The 25,173-nt window shown below is 41.2% G+C and overlaps 1 protein-coding gene across 4 annotated transcripts in view; it reads left to right on the top strand.

Moving 5' to 3' along the window:
• Positions 1 to 25,173, top strand: part of LOC124001246 (lipopolysaccharide-responsive and beige-like anchor protein) — a 399,363-nt gene that overhangs the window by 371,125 nt on the left and 3,065 nt on the right. For 3 of the 4 annotated variants that reach the window (XM_046307891.1, XM_046307893.1, XM_046307892.1), the window contains 3 exons: positions 5,236 to 5,403; positions 18,795 to 18,896; positions 19,168 to 19,364. In XM_046307891.1, coding sequence (XP_046163847.1) covers positions 5,236 to 5,403; positions 18,795 to 18,896; positions 19,168 to 19,364 — 467 coding nt within the window. Of the gene's footprint in view, positions 1 to 3,974; positions 4,070 to 5,235; positions 5,404 to 18,794; positions 18,897 to 19,167; positions 19,365 to 25,173 lie in introns of those variants that run through there. The other variant, XM_046307895.1, reaches the window with a different exon arrangement.

Here is a 25,173-nt window from a genome sequence, read left to right on the forward strand (position 1 = left end):
TCCATCTCTATATATCCCGGCTCCGTCTCTATATATCCCGGCTCCGTCTCTATATACCCCAGCTCCATCTCTATATATCCCAGCTCCATCTCTATATATCCCGGCTCCGTCTCTATATATCCCGGCTCCGTCTCTATATATCCCGGCTCCGTCTTTATATATCCCGGCTCCGTCTCTATATATCCCGGCTCCGTCTCTATATATCCCGTCTCAGTCTCTATATATCCCGGCTCCGTCTCTATATATCCCGGCTCCGTCTCTATATATCCCGGCTCCGTCTCTATATATCCCGTCTCAGTCTCTATATATCCCGGCTCCGTCTCTATATATCCCGGCTCCGTCTCTATATATCCCGGCTCCGTCTCTATATATCCCGTCTCAGTCTCTATATATCCCGGCTCCGTCTCTATATATCCCGGCTCCGTCTCTATATATCCCGGCTCCGTCTCTATATATCCCGGCTCCGTCTCTATATATCCCGTCTCAGTCTCTATATATCCCGGCTCTCATCTACAACCCCATTCAGAACCACTCTGGAGATCTACAAAAGGCCTCTGATTCAATTTTGAAAGGCAGAAGCTCTCTATCTCTCCATCTCCTGTAAAGGGGGAGGGAAGAGGGTTGGGGAAGAGAGAGACCATTGTGTGTCTGTCTCAGGGGTGTGCGACCGGAACACAAACGCGGTTTTAATCTTACACGCGTTCAACAGCTGCTGTCCTGCTCCCCGTAGCCTCCCAGGTTAAAGAATAGGATTGATTTGATCAATTTACAACACTTGATTTGGAAACAGCGACACTCTCCTCCCTCCCCACCTTGCTCATAGTGCCCTGTTGATTGAATGTAATCTGAAATTGAAGTGGGTGGGGGTGTATTTAAAGGGATAGTTCGCCCAAATGACATATTGGTTTCCTTACCCTGAAAGCCGTCTATGGACAAGGTATAACACCAATCCATACTTATGTTTTAGCATTTGTGGCACAAATACCATTCATCCATGGGACTGATATTAGCATTGTTTCGCCTACAAGTGACTTTGTTGAGCTTCACAATCAATTTGAATGTTTTAGATACTTTTAGATACTTAAAACCTGTAACACCCACATCACGTTACCCACATACCCACTTAGAATGAAGTCTTAGATTTGGCATAGTTCCTGCACTGTGCAGAAATGAATCCATAATTAGGAATCTATAATTATTTTCTAGTGTATATATGAACTGTCAGACATGTTTAATATTACATAGCTATGATGTCTTGGTTAACTGTGTCTGTAAGAAGCTGAGCCAGATTGCGCACGTGGACACACACACTACAATTATCCTTCTCTTTATCCAGATAAAAGGTCATTATGAAACAGACAGTGAAGCTGACACCCAGACAGAAATGCACCCTGGGTTACAGAACAGTGAAGTGTGTCTGCAATACTAGATAAATATTCACTGACTGACTGTAGAGGTCACAGTATGACGAGGGTAAGGCCTGTTCGACAGCCGTGGTGCTGTTACTATGGGCCTGCAATCTGACAGCAATTACACACGTACGCACACAAACAACAAGAGAAGATATTTACACTTCTTTGAAAATCATTGTGAGGCTGTGAGCTCATCTGGAATGTGTACAGTAGTTAAGACAGCAGGCACATGCAGGTATATTAATGTTTCAGAGAGTGTGTTTTTACTCCAGCAGACACAAGCAACAACTAGGTATATTAATGGTTCAGAGAGTGTGTTTTTACTCCAGCAGACACATGCAACAACTAGGTATATTAATGTTTCAGAGAGTGTGTTTTTACTCCATCAGGCACATGCAACAACTAGGTATATTAATGTTTCAGAGAGTGTGTTTTTACTCCAGCAGACACATGCAGGTATATTAATGTTTCAGAGAGGGTGTTTTTACTCCAGCAGACACAAGCAACAACTAGGTATATTAATGTTTCAGAGAGGGTGTTTTTACTCCAGCAGACACAAGCAACAACTAGGTATATTAATGTTTCAGAGAGTGTGTTTTTACTCCAGCAGACACAAGCAACAACTAGGTATATTAATGTTTCAGAGAGGGTGTTTTTACTCCAGCAGACACAAGCAACAACTAGGTATATTAATGTTTCAGAGTGTGTTTTTACTCCAGCAGACACAAGCAACAACTAGGTATATTAATGTTTCAGAGAGGGTGTTTTTACTCCAGCAGACACAAGCAACAACTAGGTATATTAATGTTTCAGAGAGGGTGTTTTTACTCCAGCAGGCACAAGCAACAACTAGGTATATTAATGGTTCAGAGAGTGTGTTTTTACTCCAGCAGACACATGCAACAACTAGGTATATTAATGTTTCAGAGAGTGTGTTTTTACTCCATCAGGCACATGCAACAACTAGGTATATTAATGTTTCAGAGAGTGTGTTTTTACTCCAGCAGACACATGCAGGTATATTAATGTTTCAGAGAGGGTGTTTTTACTCCAGCAGACACAAGCAACAACTAGGTATATTAATGTTTCAGAGAGGGTGTTTTTACTCCAGCAGACACAAGCAACAACTAGGTATATTAATGTTTCAGAGAGTGTGTTTTTACTCCAGCAGACACAAGCAACAACTAGGTATATTAATGTTTCAGAGAGGGTGTTTTTACTCCAGCAGACACAAGCAACAACTAGGTATATTAATGTTTCAGAGAGGGTGTTTTTACTCCAGCAGGCACAAGCAACAACTAGGTATATTAATGGTTCAGAGAGTGTGTTTTTACTCCAGCAGACACAAGCAACAACTAGGTATATTAATGGTTCAGAGAGTGTGTTTTTACTCCAGCAGACACAAGCAACAACTAGGTATATTAATGTTTCAGAGAGTGTGTTTTTACTCCAGCAGACACAAGCAACAACTAGGTATATTAATGTTTCAGAGAGTATGTTTTTACTCCAGCAGACACAAGCAACAACTAGGTATATTAATGTTTCAGAGAGTGTGTTTTTACTCCAGCAGACACAAGCAACAACTAGGTATATTAATGGTTCAGAGAGTGTGTTTTTATTCCAGCAGACACATGCAGGTATATTAATGGTTCAGAGAGTGTGTTTTTATTCCAGCAGACACATGCAGATATATTAATGTTTCAGAGAGTGTGTTTTTATTCCAGCAGACACATGCAGGTATATTAATGGTTCAGAGAGTGTGTTTTTATTCCAGCAGACACATGCAGATATATTAATGTTTCAGAGAGTGTGTTTTTATTCCAGCAGACACATGCAGGTATATTAATGGTTCAGAGAGTGTGTTTTTATTCCAGCAGACACATGCAGATATATTAATGTTTCAGAGAGTGTGTTTTTATTCCAGCAGACACATGCAGGTATATTAATGTTTCAGAGAGTGTGTTTTTATTCCAGCAGACACATGCAGGTATATTAATGGTTCAGAGAGTGTGTTTTTTTGCTCAGCACATTTGTTTGCAAGTAGATGGTTTATATGATGGAATATTGAGACATTTTATGTTAATTACAGTTTTATACATGTTATTTTAGAATGTTTGCCATTACTGTTGTTGCTGTAATACTACTGTAAATTGTGTAGCTTGCATGTCATGTGCCAAATACAGTACATCAAGTACAGTAAAATAAATTGCTACTGTATTTTAATATTTCATAACTAGAATAAAAATGAGGGCCGTGGCTCATATGGTGTGTGTGTGTGTCCAGGGAAGCTGACCCAGATAGTGTTTGGTCACCGTGACGTGGTGACGTGGCTCATATTGTGTGTGTGTTTCCAGGGAAGCTGACCCAGATAGTGTTTGGTCACCGTGACGTGGTGACGTGGCTCATATTGTGTGTGTGTTTCCAGGGAAGCTGACCCAGATAGTGTTTGGTCACCGTGACGTGGTGACGTGGCTCATATTGTATTGTGTGTGTTTCCAGGGAAGCTGACCCAGATAGTGTTTGGTCACCGTGACGTGTCTCATATGGTGTGTGTGTTTCCAGGGAAGCTGACCCAGATAGTGTTTGGTCACCGTGACGTGGTGACGTGTCTCATATGGTGTGTGTGTTTCCAGGGAAGCTGACCCAGATAGTGTTTGGTCACCGTGACGTGGTGACGTGTCTCATATGGTGTGTGTGTTTCCAGGGAAGCTGACCCAGATAGTGTTTGGTCACCGTGACGTGGTGACGTGTCTCATATGGTGTGTGTGTTTCCAGGGAAGCTGACCCAGATAGTGTTTGGTCACCGTGACGTGGTGACGTGTCTCATATGGTGTGTGTGTTTCCAGGGAAGCTGACCCAGATAGTGTTTGGTCACCGTGACGTGGTGACGTGTCTCATATGGTGTGTGTGTTTCCAGGAAGCTGACCCAGATAGTGTTTGGTCACCGTGACGTGGTGACGTGTCTCATATGGTGTGTGTGTTTCCAGGGAAGCTGACCCAGATAGTGTTTGGTCACCGTGACGTGGTGACGTGTCTCATATTGTGTGTGTGTTTCCAGGGAAGCTGACCCAGATAGTGTTTGGTCACCGTGACGTGGTGACGTGGCTCATATTGTATTGTGTTTCCAGGGAAGCTGACCCAGATAGTGTTTGGTCACCGTGACGTGTCTCATTTGGTGTGTGTGTTTCCCGGGAAGCTGACCCAGATAGTGTTTGGTCACCGTGACGTGGTGACGTGGCTCATATTGTATTGTGTTTCCAGGGAAGCTGACCCAGATAGTGTTTGGTCACCGTGACGTGTCTCATATGGTGTGTGTGTTTCCAGGGAAGCTGACCCAGATAGTGTTTGGTCACCGGGACGTGGTGATGTGTCTCATATTGTATTGTGTTTCCAGGGAAGCTGACCCAGATAGTGTTTGGTCACCGTGACGTGGTGACGTGGCTCATATTGTATTGTGTGTTTCCAGGGAAGCTGACCCAGATAGTGTTTGGTCACCGTGACGTGGTGACGTGTCTCATATTGTATTGTGTGTTTCCAGGGAAGCTGACCCAGATAGTGTTTGGTCACCGTGACGTGGTGACGTGTCTCATATTGTATTGTGTGTTTCCAGGAAGCTGACCCAGATAGTGTTTGGTCACCGTGACGTGGTGACGTGTCTCATATTGTATTGTGTGTTTCAGGAAGCTGACCCAGATAGTGTTTGGTCACCGTGACGTGGTGACGTGTCTCATATTGTATTGTGTGTTTCCAGGGAAGCTGACCCAGATAGTGTTTGGTCACCGTGACGTGGTGACGTGTCTCATATTGTATTGTGTGTTTCCAGGGAAGCTGACCCAGATAGTGTTTGGTCACCGTGACGTGGTGACGTGTCTGGCCAGGTCTGAGTCGTACATCGGAGGGGACTGCTACGTCCTGTCAGGCTCCAGAGACGCCACGTTACTGCTCTGGTACTGGAACGGAAAACACAGCAGCATCGGAGAGAACCCCGGAAGTGAGTACACTCTTTATGCTAGGGGGGGGGGGGGGCAGCCCAATTCAGATTTTTTTTTTCTTACTAATTGGTCTTTTGACCAATCAGATCAGCTCTTTTGCATAATTGGGAAAACAATCAGAATAGGGCTGCCTGTGTAAAGTACCACACTGTAACCCAGAACCCTATCTCTCAGAGACAGGTCTGACTGTATTTACGGACCCAGTCTGTAAAGTAACAATTAGTTTCATCTGACCACACGACGTCTCCTATACACAGATTGGATTTTAGGGAACTGACTGTGGTCAAGAAATGGGCTCTCTCTCTCTATAGTGTGTGTGTGTGTGTGTGTGTGTGTGTGTGTGTGTGTGTGTGTGTGTGTGTGTGTGTGTGTGTGTGTGTGTGTGTGTGTGTGTGTGTGTGTGTGTGTGTGTGTGTGTGTGTGTGTGTGTGTGTGTGTGTGTGAGAACGTCAGTGTGTGTGTTTGTCCCTCCATGTGTGTGTGAGTGAGAGTCCGAGGACCACTTAGAGACGGTAAATGTGACGTGGGGGTTGCTGGTCACATGAAAGCCCACCACCTTCCATCTGATGCGGGGTTAGAACAGTCATGAGAAGTGCAAACGTTACCGTTGGGGGCCGCCCCTTACAGCCCTTACTCTTACCATGACATATGACACGGACCGTGATGATCAAAGGACCTAACACCGCACAGAGCAGTGAGAGTCACTGCCTCCATGGTACTAATTTGGCTGGCTTTAGAGACCCTTACATCCCGTTAAGTGCTCTGCTACAAATGGACTGCAATTTATGACAAATTGTGATTTGGTTAATAAGACGCATCGGTTGTTGATCTGGAACACGGAACGTTAGATGACAGCGTGTCACTGACCTCATCTGGTGTTTTGGAGGTGGATGTCGCAGTCTTTCCCACCACGAGTGGAATTTACCAAGAGGTGTTTCCAAAACTAAAATGAACCAAAAGTGTGGTACATGGCTACGGGAAGGTGGGCATGTTGCTTAAGTTACAAAATACAGACTTTTGATTTTGGCTGCTATTTTACAGATTCGGCTGCTATTTTATAGATTTTGGCTGCTATTTTACAGATTTGGCTGCTATTTTATAGATTTGGCTGCTATTCTACAGATTTGGCTGCTATTTTACAGATTTTGGCTGCTATTTTATAGATTTGTCTGCTATTCTACAGATTTGGCTGCTATTTTACAGATTTTGGCTGCTATTTTATAGATTTGTCTGCTATTTTATAGATTTGGCTGCTATTTTACAGATTTTGGCTGCTATTTTATAGATTTGTCTGCTATTCTACAGATTTGGCTGCTATTTTACAGATTTTGGCTGCTATTTTATAGATTTGTCTGCTATTTTATAGATTTGTCTGCTATTCTACAGATTCGGCTGCTATTTTATAGATTTGGCTGCTATTTTATAGATTTGGCTGCTATTTTATAGATTTTGGCTGCTATTTTACAGATTTGGTTGCTATTTTACAGATTTTGGCTGCTATTTTATAGATTTGTCTGCTATTTTATAGATTTGGCTGCTATTTTATAGATTTGTCTGCTATTCTACAGATTTGGCTGCTATTTTATAGATTTGTCTGCTATTTTATAGATTTGTCTGCTATTCTACAGATTCGGCTGCTATTTTATAGATTTGGCTGCTATTCTACAGATTCGGCTGCTATTTTATAGATTTGGCTGCTATTTTATAGATTTGGCTGCTATTTTATAGATTTTGGCTGCTATTTTACAGATTTGGTTGCTATTTTACAGATTTTGGCTGCTATTTTATAGATTTGTCTGCTATTTTATAGATTTGTCTGCTATTTTACAGATTTTGGCTGCTATTTTATAGATTTGTCTGCTATTCTACAGATTTGGCTGCTATTTTACAGATTTTGGCTGCTATTTTATAGATTTGTCTGCTATTTTATAGATTTGTCTGCTATTCTACAGATTCGGCTGCTATTTTATAGATTTGGCTGCTATTTTATAGATTTTGGCTGCTATTTTACAGATTTGGTTGCTATTTTACAGATTTTGGCTGCTATTTTATAGATTTGGCTGCTATTTTATAGATTTGGCTCCTATTTTATAGATTTGGCTGCTATTTTATAGATTTTGGCTGCTATTTTATAGATTTGTCTGCTATTTTATAGATTTGGCTGCTATTTTATAGATTTGGCTGCTATTTTATAGATTTTGGCTGCTATTTTACAGATTTGGTTGCTATTTTACAGATTTTGGCTGCTATTGTACAGATTCGGCTGCTATTTTATAGATTTGGCTGCTATTTTATAGATTTGGCTGCTATTTTATAGATTTGGCTGCTATTTTATAGATTTGGCTGCTATTTTATAGATTCGGCTGCTATTTTATAGATTTGGCTGCTATTTTATAGATTTGGCTGCTATTTTATAGATTTTGGCTGCTATTTTACAGATTTGGTTGCTATTTTACAGATTTTGGCTGCTATTTTACAGATTCGGCTGCTATTTTATAGATTTGGCTGCTATTTTATAGATTTGTCTGCTATTCTACAGATTCGGCTGCTATTTTATAGATTTGGCTGCTATTTTATAGATTTGGCTGCTATTTTATAGATTTTGGCTGCTATTTTACAGATTTGGTTGCTATTTTACAGATTTTGGCTGCTATTTTATAGATTTTGGCTGCTATTTTATAGATTTGGCTGCTATTTTATAGATTTTGGCTGCTATTTTATAGATTTGGCTGCTATTTTATAGATTTGGCTGCTATTTTATAGATTTTGGCTGCTATTTTACAGATTTGGTTGCTATTTTACAGATTTTGGCTGCTATTTTATAGATTTTGGCTGCTATTTTATAGATTTGGCTGCTATTTTATAGATTTTGGCTGCTATTTTATAGATTTTGGCTGCTATTTTATAGATTTGGCTGCTATTTTATAGATTTGGCTGCTATTTTATAGATTTGGCTGCTATTTTATAGATTTTGGCTGCTATTTTACAGATTTGGTTGCTATTTTACAGATTTTGGCTGCTATTTTACAGATTCGGCTGCTATTTTATAGATTTGGCTGCTATTTTATAGATTTTGGCTGCTATTTTACAGATTTGGTTGCTATTTTACAGATTTTGGCTGCTATTTTATAGATTTGGCTGCTATTTTATAGATTTGGCTGCTATTTTATAGATTTTGGCTGCTATTTTACAGATTTGGTTGCTATTTTACAGATTTTGGCTGCTATTTTACAGATTCGGCTGCTATTTTATAGATTTGGCTGCTATTTTATAGATTTGTCTGCTATTCTACAGATTCGGCTGCTATTTTATAGATTTGGCTGCTATTTTATAGATTTGGCTGCTATTTTATAGATTTTGGCTGCTATTTTACAGATTTGGTTGCTATTTTATAGATTTGGCTGCTATTTTATAGATTTTGGCTGCTATTTTACAGATTTGGTTGCTATTTTACAGATTTTGGCTGCTATTTTACAGATTCGGCTGCTATTTTATAGATTTGGCTGCTATTTTATAGATTTGGCTGCTATTTTATAGATTTTGGCTGCTATTTTACAGATTTGGTTGCTATTTTACAGATTTTGGCTGCTATTTTATAGATTTGGCTGCTATTTTATAGATTTGGCTCCTATTTTATAGATTTGGCTGCTATTTTGGTGATTTAGCAGTCGAGGTATTCCGTGTTTCCGAGGTGTAAATTACCATTGGGCCGCATATTCGGTTAATTCTAAATGATATAAATAATTAGATGTATAATATATTACCATATGAGGTTAGTACTTCACACATGGATGATTACATCACTCTGAGGACAATCAGTAGAAATGTACATTTAATTATTAAAACATGCATACTGTGGGCTGTGTTAATTTATACCAAATAGATCAAACAAGAAAAGATGATTACATTCTACATACATTAAATGATGTGTGTTCCTTATGAATCCCCAATTTCACATGGGCTACGCATGGCTTTAAGGTTGTCAGATTTGATTGAATGGGGCAGTTGGTATTGGTCTAGGGTATCTGTGTCGATATGTAGGTTGTTCTTCTCCTGCCTCAGGCAGTGCCAGGTTGCATGGTGTACAGTCGAGTAGTGAATCCAGCGTGTGTGTTTGTATAAAGTGTGTGAACAGGGCCTTCAGGAAGTATTCACACCCATTGACTTATTCCACCTTTTGTTGTGTTACAGCCTGAATTCAAAATGGTTTAAATATATTTATTTTTCTCTTGCCCATCTACACTCAATTCCCCATAATGACAAATAGAAAACATGATTTTAGAAATGTTACCAAAGTTATTGATCATGAAATACAGAAATATCTCATTGACATAACTATTCACACCCCTGAGTCAATACTTTGTAGAAGCAGTCTTTCTGGGTACGTCTCTTAAGAGCTTTCCACATCTGGATTGTACAACACTTGCCCATTTATTATTTTCAAAATTCTTCAAGCTCTTGTCAAGTTGGTTGTTGATCATTGCTAGGCAACCATTTTCAGGTCTTGCCAGAGATTTTCAAGTAGATATAAGTCATAACTGTATCTCGGCCACTCAAGAACATTCACGGTCTTCTTGGTAAGCAATTCCAGTGTATATTTGCACTTGTGTTTTAGGTTGTTGTCCTGCTGAAAGGTGAATTCATATCCCAGTGTCTGGTGGAAAGCAAACAACCAGATTTTTCTCTAGGATTTTGCCTGTGCTTAGCTCCATTACGTTTATTTTCTACCCTTAAAAACTCCCCAGTCCTTAACGATTACAAGCATACCCATAACATGATGCAGTCAGTAATATGCTGGAAAATATGAAGAGTGGTACTCAGTAATATGTTTGGGGCAAATCCAATACAACACTTTGTATTCAGGACAACAAGTTAATTGCTTTGTCACATTTTTTGCAGTATTAACTTAGTGCCTTGTTGCAAACAGGATGGATATTTAGGATAATTTGTATTCTGTACAGGCATCCTTATTTTCCCTCTGTCAATTAGGTAAATTAGTGTGGAGTAACTACAATGTTGTTGATCCATCCTCAGTTATCTCCTATCACAGCTATTAAACTCTGTAACTGTTTTAAAGTCACCATTGTCCTCAGGGTGAAATCCCTGAGTTGTTTCCTTCCTCTCTGGCATCTGAGTTAGGAAGAACACCTGTATCTTTGTAGTGACTGGGTGTATTGATACACAAGTGTAACTTCACCATGCTCGAATGGATATTCAATGTCTTTTTCATTTGAAGTTTTATCTACCAATAGTAGGTGCCCTTATTTGCGAGGCATTGGAAAACCTTCCTGGTCTTTGTGGTTGAATCTGTGTTTGAAATATACTGCTCGACTGAGGGACCTTACAGATATTGTATGTGTGGGGAACAGAGATAATGTAGTCATTTAAAAATCATGTTAAACACTAAGTCCATGCAACTTATTGTGACCTTTTAAGCATTTCTACTACTGAACTAATTTAGGCTTGCCATAACAAAGGGCTTTAATACTTATTGACTCAAGACATTTCAGCTTTTCATTTGTAAAAATGTTTATGAACATAATTCCACTTTGACATCATGGGATATTGTGTGTTGACCTGTGACACATTTGTTAAAATTTGATAAAACATTTTATTCAAAACTCAACAAAATGTGGAAAAAGTCAAGCAGTGTAAATACATTTCTGAAGGCTCTGTATCTGTATATGTGCATCTGCTATTCTTCCGCCTGAGACAGCCTGCGTTGTGTACAGAGTAGTTTGTGTGAATCAAGTGTGTCTCTGGCTTTCTCTGTCGGTCTCTGTCTCGGTCTTTGAGTGTGTGTGCATCTGTTATTCTCCAGCCTGCCAGATTCTGCATGGTGCAGCAGTGAGTCTTAGCAGCAGTACTTTAATCAGTCCGGCCCACCACCACAATATGATGCTCCATTGCTCTAGGGTCTGCTAACCATAGGACACACACACACACACACACACACACACACACGTACACAATCAGTGCCTGATCCGTACACTCTTCTCTGTGAGTGAGTGAAGAGCAGTAGAGTGCATGCACAGTGGGAGGGGATTCTGCAGACTATACTGACCTCTGGTGGCTCAACGGTAGAACACACAGGTTTATGGGTCGTCCCCCCCACATTTTAAACCATTACGTTTTAATAAAGATACATTTAGGAAGTAGCCTATTGATAATCATTCAGTGTACCACAGCTGAAATATATTTATATATATATATTTTGTCTCTCTAAGCATTACACACAGACAAACACACACCCAGGTAAATGATACCCTTCTCAGTACACAAACACACACACACATGTATCTTTCCCCAGGTAAATGATACCCTTCTCAGTACACACACACACATCTTTCCCCAGGCAAATGATACCCTTCCCAGTACACACACACGTTTACTTTTTTTCCCAGGCAAATGATATCCTTCTCAGTACACAAACACACACACATGTATCTTTCCCCAGGTAAATGATACCCTTCTCAGTACACACACACGTTTACTTTTTTTCCCAGGCAAATGATATCCTTCTCAGTACACACACACACATTGACCTTTTCCCAGGTAAATTATATGCTTCTCAGTACACACACACACACACACACACACACACACACACACACACACACACACACACACACACACACACACACACACACACACACACACACACACACACACACACCTTTCCCCAGGTAAATGATACCGTTCCCAGTACACACACACACATTTACCTTTTCCCAGGTAAATTATATGCTTCTCAGTACACACACACACACACACACACACACACACACACACACACACACACACACACACACACACACACACACACACACACACACACACACACACACACACACACACACACACACACCTTTCCCCAGGTAAATGATACCGTTCCCAGTACACACACACACACACACACACACACACACACACACACACACACACACACACACACACACACACACACACACACATCTTTCCCCAGGTAAATGATACCCTTCTCAGTACACACACACACATTGACCTTTTCCCAGGTAAATGATATGCTTCTCAGTACACACACACACACACACACACACACACACACACACACACACACACACACACACACACACACACACACACACACACACACACACACACACACACACACACACACACACACACACACACACACACACACATCTTTCCCCAGGTAAATGATACCCTTCTCAGTACACAAACACACACACACACACACACACACACACACACACACACACACACACACACACACACACACACACACACCCTTCTCAGTACACAAACACACACACATGTACCTTTCCCAAGGTAAATGATACCCTTCCCAGTACACACACACACACACACACACACATTTACTTTTTCCCAGGCAAATGATATCCTTCTCAGTACACACACACACACACACACACACACACACACACACACACACACACACACACACACACACACACACACACACACACACACACACACACACACACACACACACACACACACACACACACACACACACACACATCTTTCCCCAGGTAAATGATACCCTTCTCAGTACACACACACATACTCTCACACACACACACACATTTCTCTTTCCCCAGGTAAGTGATATTCTTTTCAGTCTACACACACACGTACGTTAGCAGTGTTGGTTTTATGTATTATATTGTAATCAGATGTCTGCCTAATGCAAACCAAATGGTGGTGAGCAGCTCAAAAGGTTAAACGATGCACCAATATATCAGTTTTATTGATCTTCCACAGGCAAAATCCGACATCACGCTTTAATCCTCGCCATTGTAGGACATAAATCAGAGTTTCTGACGTTTAGGGTGTTTGACAGTTAACTTAATGAAATCTATACATGGAGAGATCATGACCTGTTGGTCTGGTGTGGCCACAGTGTCAGCATGGTGGAACGTAGTTGGAAAGTCATCAGGGTGCCTGTCTGGGCCTTTAAAAGCCGTTAAAATACTTCACTGAAATGAACTTAAAGGGGTTGTCCATCATACCAGGAGCCTTTTTACTTTACAGGGGAGGTCAGTGGAGGTACATAACGTTCTGCCTTTACCGTGTTTAGGGTTACTACCCACCAAGCTGAAGGCAGTTAGTGTATCGGAGGACTCTGCACTAATGAAAGATTTACACACTTGTTTTTTTACTCCAGCAGACACATGCAACAACTAGGTATATTCATGTTTCAGAGAGGGTGTTTTTACTCCATCAGGCACATGCAACAACTAGGTATATTAATGTTTCAGAGAGGGCGTTTTTACTCCATCAGGCACATGCAACAACTAGGTAGGTATATTAATGTTTCAGAGAGGGCGTTTTTACTCCATCAGGCACATGCAACAACTAGGTATATTAATGTTTCAGAGAGTGTGTTTTTACTCCAGCAGACACAAGCAACAACTAGGTATATTAATGTTTCAGAGAGGGCGTTTTTACTCCATCAGGCACATGCAACAACTAGGTATATTAATGTTTCAGAGAGGGTGTTTTTACTCCATCAGGCACATGCAACAACTAGGTAGGTATATTAATGTTTCAGAGAGGGTGTTTTTACTCCATCAGGCACATGCAACAACTAGGTAGGTATATTAATGTTTCAGAGAGGGCGTTTTTACTCCATCAGGCACATGCAACAACTAGGTATATTAATGTTTCAGAGAGGGCGTTTTTACTCCATCAGGCACATGCAACAACTAGGTAGGTATATTAATGTTTCAGAGAGGGTGTTTTTACTCCATCAGACACATGCAGGTATTTTAATGTTTCAGAGAGGGCGTTTTTACTCCATCAGGCACATGCAACAACTAGGTAGGTATATTAATGTTTCAGAGAGGGTGTTTTTACTCCATCAGGCACATGCAACAACTAGGTAGGTATATTAATGTTTCAGAGAGGGCGTTTTTACTCCATCAGGCACATGCAACAACTAGGTATATTAATGTTTCAGAGGGTGTGTTTTTAATCCATCAGGCACATGCAACAACTAGGTAGGTATATTAATGTTTCAGAGAGGGCGTTTTTACTCCATCAGGCACATGCAACAACTAGGTATATTAATGTTTCAGAGGGTGTGTTTTTACTCCATCAGGCACATGCAACAACTAGGTAGGTATATTAATGTTTCAGAGAGGGTGTTTTTACTCCATCAGACACATGCAACAACTAGGTATATTAATGTTTCAGAGGGTGTGTTTTTACTCCATCAGGCACATGCAACAACTAGGTATATTAATGTTTCAGAGAGTGTGTTTTTACTCCATCAGACACAAGCAACAACTAGGTATATTAATGTTTCAGAGAGGGTGTTTTTACTCCATTAGGCACAAGCAACAACTAGGTATATTAATGTTTCAGAGAGTGTGTTTTTACTCCATCAGGCACATGCAACAACTACGTATATTAATGTTTCAGAGAGGGTGTTTTTACTCCAGCAGACACATGCAACAACTAGGTATATTAATGTTTCAGAGAGGGTGTTTTTACTCCAGCAGACACATGCAACAACTAGGTATATTAATGTTTCAGAGTGTGTTTTTACTCCATCAGACACATGCAGGTATATTAATGTTTCAGAGAGTGTGTTTTTACTCCAGCAGACACATGCAACAACTAGGTATATTAATGGTTCAGAGAGGGTGTTTTTACTCCAGCAGACACAAGCAACAACTAGGTATATTAATGTTTCAGAGAGTGTTTTTACTCCAGCAGACACAAGCAACAACTAGGTATATTAATGTTTCAGAGAGTGTGTTTTTACTCCAGCAGACACAAGCAACAACTAGGTATATTAATGTTTCAGAGAGTGTGTTTTTACTCCAGCAGACACAAGCAACAACTAGGTATATTAATGTTTCAGAGAGTGTGTTTTTACTCCAGCAGACACAAGCAACAACTAGGTATATTAATGTTTCAGAGAGTGTGTTTTTACTCCATCAGGCACATGCAACAACTAGGTATATTAATGTTTCAGAGAGGGTGTTTTTACTCCAGCAGGCACAAGCAACAACTAGGTATATTAATGTTTCAGAGAGTGTGTTTTTACTCCATCAGGCACATGCAACAACTAGGTATATTAATGTTTCAGAGAGTGTGTTTTTACTCCATCAGGCACATGCAACAACTAGGTATATTAATGTTTCAGAGAGGGTGTTTTTACTCCAGCAGGCACAAGCAACAACTAGGTATATTAATGTTTCAGAGAGTGTGTTTTTACTCCATCAGGCACATGCAACAACTAGGTATATTAATGTTTCAGAGAGTGTGTTTTTACTCCAGCAGACACATGCAACAACTAGGTATATTAATGTTTCAGAGAGGGTGTTTTTACTCCATTAGGCACAAGCAACAACTAGGTATATTAATGGTTCAGAGAGTGTGTTTTTACTCCATCAGGCACATGCAACAACTAGGTATATTAATGTTTCAGAGAGTGTGTTTTTACTCCAGCAGACACAAGCAACAACTAGGTATATTAATGTTTCAGAGAGTGTGTTTTTACTCCAGCAGACACAAGCAACAACTAGGTATATTAATGTTTCAGAGAGTGTGTTTTTACTCCATCAGGCACATGCAACAACTAGGTATATTAATGTTTCAGAGAGGGTGTTTTTACTCCAGCAGGCACAAGCAACAACTAGGTATATTAATGTTTCAGAGAGTGTGTTTTTACTCCATCAGGCACATGCAACAACTAGGTATATTAATGTTTCAGAGAGTGTGTTTTTACTCCATCAGGCACATGCAACAACTAGGTATATTAATGTTTCAGAGAGGGTGTTTTTACTCCAGCAGGCACAAGCAACAACTAGGTATATTAATGTTTCAGAGAGTGTGTTTTTACTCCATCAGGCACATGCAACAACTAGGTATATTAATGTTTCAGAGAGTGTGTTTTTACTCCAGCAGACACATGCAACAACTAGGTATATTAATGTTTCAGAGAGGGTGTTTTTACTCCATTAGGCACAAGCAACAACTAGGTATATTAATGGTTCAGAGAGTGTGTTTTTACTCCATCAGGCACATGCAACAACTAGGTATATTAATGTTTCAGAGAGGGTGTTTTTACTCCAGCAGACACATGCAACAACTAGGTATATTAATGTTTCAGAGAGGGTGTTTTTACTCCAGCAGACACATGCAACAACTAGGTATATTAATGTTTCAGAGTGTGTTTTTACTCCATCAGACACATGCAGGCATATTAATGTTTCAGAGAGTGTGTTTTTACTCCAGCAGACACATGCAACAACTAGGTATATTAATGGTTCAGAGAGGGTGTTTTTACTCCAGCAGACACAAGCAACAACTAGGTATATTAATGTTTCAGAGAGTGTGTTTTTACTCCAGCAGACACATGCAACAACTAGGTATATTAATGTTTCAGAGAGTGTGTTTTTACTCCAGCAGACACAAGCAACAACTAGGTATATTAATGTTTCAGAGAGTGTGTTTTTACTCCAGCAGACACAAGCAACAACTAGGTATATTAATGTTTCAGAGAGTGTGTTTTTACTCCAGCAGACACAAGCAACAACTAGGTATATTAATGTTTCAGAGAGGGTGTTTTTACTCCATCAGGCACATGCAACAACTAGGTATATTAATGTTTCAGAGAGGGTGTTTTTACTCCAGCAGGCACAAGCAACAACTAGGTATATTAATGTTTCAGAGAGTGTGTTTTTACTCCATCAGGCACATGCAACAACTAGGTATATTAATGTTTCAGAGAGTGTGTTTTTACTCCATCAGGCACATGCAACAACTAGGTATATTAATGTTTCAGAGAGGGTGTTTTTACTCCAGCAGGCACAAGCAACAACTAGGTATATTAATGTTTCAGAGAGTGTGTTTTTACTCCATCAGGCACATGCAACAACTAGGTATATTAATGTTTCAGAGAGTGTGTTTTTACTCCAGCAGACACATGCAACAACTAGGTATATTAATGTTTCAGAGAGGGTGTTTTTACTCCAGCAGACACATGCAACAACTAGGTATATTAATGGTTCAGAGAGTGTGTTTTTTTGCTCAGCACATTTGTTTGCAAGTAGATGGTTTATACAATTCGGTATTTAACAACCATGTCCATTCTAGCTTTTCCATTTCTATGACTTCCTTCTTGAAGTGCTGTCTGTCGGTCTGTCTCCTGCTGTAGTTGAACTTGACCCCGTCCTCTCCTCTGTTTGAGAAGACCCAGGGCACCGTGCGAGACGTGGCGTTAAGACGCCCTCTGTCTGATAGTGACCTCCTAATGAACTGCAGTGTGGGACTGACTGTGGTACAGTGCTTTAGCAGCTTTACTATGACCTCTGACCTCTCACCCCACATCAAAGGGAGCAGGGGTCAGCTGGGACCCCCTGTTAAACACCAATATTATCAGTGCAGCAACCTGGCTCCTGTAAAGCACCACAAAGTGGCAGACAGACTTTAACATCCCTCAGAGAGAGGGAGGGAGGGAGGTTTGACTCTTTCTTCTCTGTCTACTCTGCAGTGCATGTCCGTTGGCTGTATTTACTTAACAAGTTTAATCACTGACTGATGTAGTGGTCACCATTGTGGTATATCCAACACTGGGCAGTACCAGTATTGGCAGGACAGGTGTTGATTGGTTGGAGCAGAACTCTTGTTTGGGCTCTTGTCTCTGATGGCTCAGCCCAACGCACGTGAATGATGGGCTGCTCTTTTTGGCACTTCTTTCTCCTCATCTCCTAAAGGACGGTGTCAGAGCCCAGTCTCTAGTCTGGAGGCACCTGGAGTTGGTTAGGTTCTTCTGGGGGAGTACAGTGTATTAAAGGAAGAGGGAGACTGTTAGTGACAAGTGTTGGAGAGAGAGAGCGGAGATGGTATCACCAGAGTCCTGTCTGTTTGCTGAGAGGGGTGGGGGTGAGTTGGGAGTGTGTCTGGTCTGGGTCTCTGATGAAGAATAAATATTCTAGAATAAATGGCAGCTACTATGGTCTAGTTACAGTGATGGTTGGAGTCCACCACATAGCCACCCACTCTTAAATAAGGACCAATTCTCACAACCACCCACACCCAGTGGCTAAAACCACTGTCATGATGAGAGCTCGTCAGAATCACTCTGTCCCGTCGCAATGATTATTTTTTAGCCGGAGCACATACTCTTGACCACATGTTGCCATTCGTTTCTGAATTCTCATTTCTGTGTGGTGAAATGCATGACCATAAAGTGGGTCTTCCACTTTGAATAGACCAAGCATCACATTCTGAGGCATTATGACTTATAGGAAAATGGTTGTGTGGATTTACCGCCCTCTAGTGGCTATAAAATGAACATCCCGACACCTGATTTCCATTGGCTAGCGTGCGTTTGTGTGTTTTTCCCCAGCTGAGTTTGTGACGCCCAGAGCCATCCTGACGGGTCATGACTGTGAGGTGACCTGCGCCAGTGTGTGTGCCGAGCTGGGACTGGTCATCAGTGGCTGCAGAGGTGAGTATGTGTGTGTGGATCAACCAAGGCCTCTTGCTATAGACTGGGTTCAAAGTAACTTAGATCTTGGTCACACTGACAATATGAATGTCAGAACAGTGAACACTTTCATACTGTACAACCTCATACTGTCAATGTAGACACGTCTGTAAGTCACTTTGGATTTAGAAGAAGAAATGACCATGTTATAATGTCATTATGATGAAAACCCTTGAGTGAATCATTGGAAATCAGTCCCTGGTTAGTAACTTTTATGTTCCTCCACTCACAGAGGGCCCGTGTCTGATCCATTCCATGAATGGGGACCTGCTGCGGACCCTGGAGGGCCCGGGGGGTTGCGTGCAGCCCCGTCTCATCCAGTCCTCTACAGAGGGCCACGCCGTAGTCTACTACGACAAGGGACACTTCTGCTTCTTCTCCATCAACGGAAAGCTGCTGGGACACATGGAGGTGGAGGAGAACATCAGGGTAAAGGAACCCACTGATATTGAGGGACAAAGTCATTTCATTAAGCTTCTAACAGTTTGAATGTTTTGTTGGAAAGCTTAGTGTACACACATTTCAACCTTCATCAAGACTCTCTCTGTCCTGTTCTACTGGTCTGGGGAAGTTTCTGTGCTTCATCATGCCAGTGGTCTGCTCTCTGATTAAAGGCCAGCTCCGTGGTCTGAGGCCTGTCTGCCTCAGGGCATACACATCTACAAAACCCTCACGCACACACACATGTGCGCACACACATCTACAAACCCCTCACGCACACACTTCTAGCCTAGGAAGTACCAGGTCAAAGGCTCTTTCCTTCCATTTCTCCTCCAACCTCTCCTCCAGTCCAGACAAGTCTCTTTGATCCTGGGCTCCCGTGTCGAGTCCTATCAGGTCTTAGTGCTGGTTCAACATGGCAGGAGGGCAGACATTCTCCCAGTCCTAGCCCCATTAACAACCCTCAGGCACCACACGACACATTCCCACATTTCACATTTCCTGCCTCACGGCTACGGTGTCACAAAATGGCCGCCGCTCTTTGGCCAGTTTCCCGTTCCCCCTGTTTCCGATGGGCCTGGGAAATGTAACCCAGTCCCTCATAGGCACACCTGCTTCTCATTTGAGCCAGCTGTACTCTGCCCCTGTCACCGAGTCACAGTCATAGCCACAGCCATAGCACCAGGATCTAGACTGATTACTGAGCTATATACATACATACATAAATACACCCCCCCCCCCCATTTGTTTCCAATAAGCAGGCTGGATCAGAATTCATTGGCAGAGCAAGTCTGGTATTGAGTTGGTGTTGATTATATTGAAATCACATGCTGCTGAATAGGAAAGGTTATTAAATGGATGACCTTAGAAGATTAGAATGAGTTTCTACTGTAGTGTTTCAGATTCTACTGATGATTAGGTTGGTGAGATCCAGATCAGAGTATCCTCCAAATAGCTGTTATGAAGATTAGTTTTCTGATTTTATCCACCACTATTTTGTTACCTACAACAGTTTTGCCAATAGTGTAGCCAGCCTCCTTTTCTCATATATATAAACCGTTAGTCTTTATCTATCAGATCACAAGACTCTCTGATAGACAGTTAGTTGCTGTCTGATCCAACACAGTTGTAGGTTTTGCCAGGTCCCCTTAGTGTACTCCCCAGCCCGTTCTTTTCATGTACATAAACCGTCAGCCATTCCTGGGCCGTTGTGCGTCTCTCCCCTGCTGGGCTGTAAATTCCTGCCACGTCAGACAGAATCAGGGCAGTCTTCACATCTCAGGGTAGCTCTGTGAGAGCAGCTCCCCCCCTCGTCTCAGTATGAGGCCTGGACGGGGTGTTTAATGCACTGCACTAGACACCAGTATCAATCTTCAGCTAGCGCTGCGTCCCACCACACAGCAGGACTCCGGGATAAATACATGTTTGTCCTGGCCCAAGGTGTCCCCTTACAGTAGTCTTGTCCCAGACTGTGTGTGTGTGTGTAAATATTTATGTGTGTGGGTGCACAAGTGCTTATGTGTGCATGCAGCGTGAATGTGACTGTGTGTGTGTGACTGGGCATGTTAATAACTGGAGCCTATATTTGTATTGGTATTTATTATGGATCCCCATTAGGCCCTGCCAGACAAATGAAGACAAAATTAAACAGTACATATTCTGCCCTTGAGTTGCGTTCCCATGCAAAACTAGACAGATAGCTAACAACTAAGTCTTCAATAAAACTCCCAAGGCGTGACTTTTCTTGAATGAATATATTGAAAACGTTTATGTTGTGAAACTGCAAAATACAGAAAAGAATATACTTTAGTGTTCAATTCACACCGACATACTGTAGCTGTACATTAAACATTTGAAGTTGCATAAATACAAAGCACGTGCTAAGGTACCATGCATCTGGCATAATGCCAAACCATATAGCTAATTGTTAACCATATGGTAATTGCTCCTTTCATTACTCTAATAATGTATAACCATCTATGTAGAATAACAAAGCATATTACACTAGAAACAGTAACAAACTACAGTATTGTATATTTTACAATTCGTTTGCATGACGCATGAGCAAAGTAATACAGCTAACGACATACACAAAAGGCATTGCAATTTGTGAGTAAATGCAACCAACATTGATATGTAAGAAACTCTATCAATAACAAGATTATTATCATTAGCTAAATGCTTGAATTGAACTTACAAACAAATATTTTTCCAAGGCTGAAGCGTGACAAGAAATAACTACATTGAAAGACCTGCACCGTAGCGTTGTCTGTAGCTGCTTCTATGCGTGCAAAACAAATTCTGAACTTCCCGTTTGTGTTGTCTTTCTAAGTACCAGAAAGCGCCACTAGGGGGCAAATAACCATTGAACACAATGAAAATCCAATTTAACCATTGTAATAAAATAATCTGTTACCTTCTAACAGGATGGCAGCACAGTACATGTAACATTATTACACCACTACATATATGTGTGTAGAGTGATTGTTCTGGCGTGTGCGTGTGTGTCTCCTCATAGTCCCCATTGTTCCATAAGGTATAGTTTTATGTTTGTTACAGCTTGCATGAGTTACTTGATGTGGAATAGAGTTCCATGTAGTCATGGCTCTGTGTAGTACTGTGTGTTTTCCTGAGTTCGTTTTGGACTTGGGGACTGTGAAGAGACACCTGGTGGCATGTTTTGTGGAGTATGCATGGGTGTCTGAGCTCTGTGCTATTCGTTTGAACATACAGCTCGTTGCTCTCAACATGTCAATACCTCTCACAAAGGAAAGTAGTGATGCAGTCAATCTTTCGTCTTCTTTGAGCTGGGAGAGATTGACATGTATGTCATTGATGTCTCTGTGTACAGTTAAGGGCCAGGCATGCTGCTCTATTCTGGGCCAACTGTAATGTGCCTATGTCCCTCTTTGTGTCACTTGCCTGTATGACTGGGCAGTAGTCCAGGTGTGACAAAACTAGTGCCTGTGGAACTTTTGTTGATAGCGATGCCAAGAAGCAGAGCAACACTTTATCACAGATAGATCTCTCCCCATCTTAGCTACAACTGCATCAATATCTTTGGACCATGTCAGTTTACAATCCAGGGTTACATCAAGCAGTTTAGTCTCCTCAATTTTCTCAATTTCCACATTATTCATTACAAGATTTAGTTCAGGGTTTAGTGAATGATTTGTCCCAAATACAATGTTTTTTTAAAGTATTTAGGACTAGCTTATTACTTGCCACCCATTATAAACTGACTGCAGCTCTTTGTTAAATGTTGCAGTGATTTCACTTGCTGTAGTAGCTGATGTGTAGAATGTTGAGTCATCAGCATACATAGACACACAAGCTTTACTCAGAGCCAGTGCCAGGTAATTAGTAAAGATTATAAAAAGTAAGGGGCCTAGACAGCTGCCCTGGGGAATGCCCAACTCCACCTGGATAATGTTGGAAAGGCTTCCATTAAAAAAACACCCTCTGTGTTAGACATATAACTCTCGATCCATGATATAGATGTAAAGCCACAACACAGCAACAGATTATGATTAATAATGTCAAAAACTGATGTCATTTATCCCATTTAGAATATGGCCCTAGTTGCGTTGGAGGGTAAAGAGAGTTGTAACTCTCAGCAACAACCTCTCTCCTGGCTGGTTCTCTGATAGCAGATTCATCCAGCGTAGATGAGTTGAGGCCATGCTCAATGGATTACAGTCTTAGCCCCACTAATATAACTCAGACAGTGTAAGTAACCATTCTAGCAGATTGTGTTCACTGTCACTGTTCTCCGTGTGCATGTAACTGCTAGAATGAACAGCACCATAAATTCAGCTTTTACCTTGAGCAGACGACACGGAATCCCACCTAAATCTTCACATTCCCCTTTGACCTTCACATTTCCCTTCGCTCTCCCCAGAAAGCAGGAAATATGGGCATGTGGTTCTATAATAGTTCTCCCTGGCATCATTGCCAGGCTCTGAAGTCATCCTTCAGACACCTGAGTCACGTCGGCAATCTTGGCTCCTGTGGAGACGACGGCCATCTTGTTTGGCCTCCCAGTCGCAGAGTGGCTGATTTTTATTATGTCCTGGATCAACCTCCCACCTGTGTCTGGCTGAGTCGTCTGCCAGGTCTCCAACCCCCCAGCAGCACACAGTGGGTGATGTACTAGGCCTATAGCCATAGAAGGCTACATCAACACCAGTAAGTACATCATCAGTGCCAGAGGCTGGATGGAGTAACACTGACTTCACACAGTCTACATGGAGGAACAATTAAAGGAGAATAACTGTCAGGTTAGTTCACGCTTATGAATTGAGGTCATGAATCAGAACAAGTTCAGTTTGGGACTGCTGCCACTAGTTCTGTGAATGTAATGGGTCATTCCTGAAATACTGAGAGCCATTTTGGCAAACAATATCTTAACTACATTTTCCTTTATTGAGTTAATCCTAAATGATGCTGATCTAAATGTCTGTTCTCTTAATCAATAGTGTCAGATTAACTGACAAAAATTGCTATGGGGCTTTATATGGCAAGATAAAGGACGCAATTACACAGATATCAGACACACGACAAACAAATCTAAACAGAATGACACCCCCACCCCTCCCCCAATCACCCCACAGCCATACTCCTTTCCCAGAATCCTTTCCCAGTCCTTTTGGGTGGCGATCTAACATAATGCTCTGGAAAGATTGATCCCTCAGTCCCGTTGCCAGTGTGTGAGTGTGTGTGCCTGAGTGAGTGTGTGTGCGCCTGAGTGAGTGTGTGGCTCGTGTGTATATGCGTGTGTGTGAGTCGGTGCATTAGTTCAGACTGCCAGGTCTTCTACTGTCAGCAGTGGTCCGTTCACTGGATGTCTTCCCTGTGGCTCATAAGAAGAGGCCAAAGACTGACTATGTGTCTGTACTATATACCTGAAACCAGTTATCACTTCAGGTCCATTGGGAGCAGTCAGGCCAGCTAGAGTGACCTTTGACTTATTGGGAAAACACTTCCCCCTGTTTTGAATGTGCAACGACTGTCTTTGTTAAACATTTAGATTGTTAAATGATCCATTATATTATATATAGTGGTGGTATAAGCATCTAACACAACTTTAGATTGTTAAATGATCCATTATATTAGTTATAGTGGTGGTATAAGCATCTAACACAACTTTAGATTGTTAAATGATCCATTATATTAGTTATAGTGGTGGTATAAGCATCTAACACAACTTTAGATTGTTAAATGATCCATTATATTATATATAGTGGTGGTATAAGCATCTAACACAACTTTAGATTGTTAAATGATCCATTATATTAGTTATAGTGGTGGTATAAGCATCTAACACAACTTTAGATTGACTTGAGTTGGTATCACGAAATAAGCTAAACTGATTGCCAGGAATGTGCCAATGTGCGTTAAGTTCAAAACTAAGTTTTGTTCATTTCAAATATTTAGCATTTGAAATAGACTCTGCCGGCTGCCCCACATATGGCTTGGATGATGAATGTTTTTGTTTAATCTTCCATCCGGTAATTGCACTTCTCTTCTACTCTTTCTAAGCCAGCTGTGACTGAAATAGCTGCATCCCATCTAACATACAGTATGTTAATGTGAAACCGCTAATTAGGCTAACTTACACTAGTTATTACTTACAACATTTCCTTGTCATCTCATCAGCGTTCGTTACCTCGTGATTGATGCCTCCGACTGGCTTCAATTTCCAACTATATACTGTATGCATAAATATACCCCAACACAGAAGTTTAGTGTCGGGCCGTAGTGTATCCCCGTTTCCCTTGGGAACCCATTCAAGTGT

Source organism: Oncorhynchus gorbuscha, linkage group LG17 (assembly GCF_021184085.1).
Source record: "Oncorhynchus gorbuscha isolate QuinsamMale2020 ecotype Even-year linkage group LG17, OgorEven_v1.0, whole genome shotgun sequence".
NCBI lineage: Eukaryota > Metazoa > Chordata > Actinopteri > Salmoniformes > Salmonidae > Oncorhynchus > Oncorhynchus gorbuscha.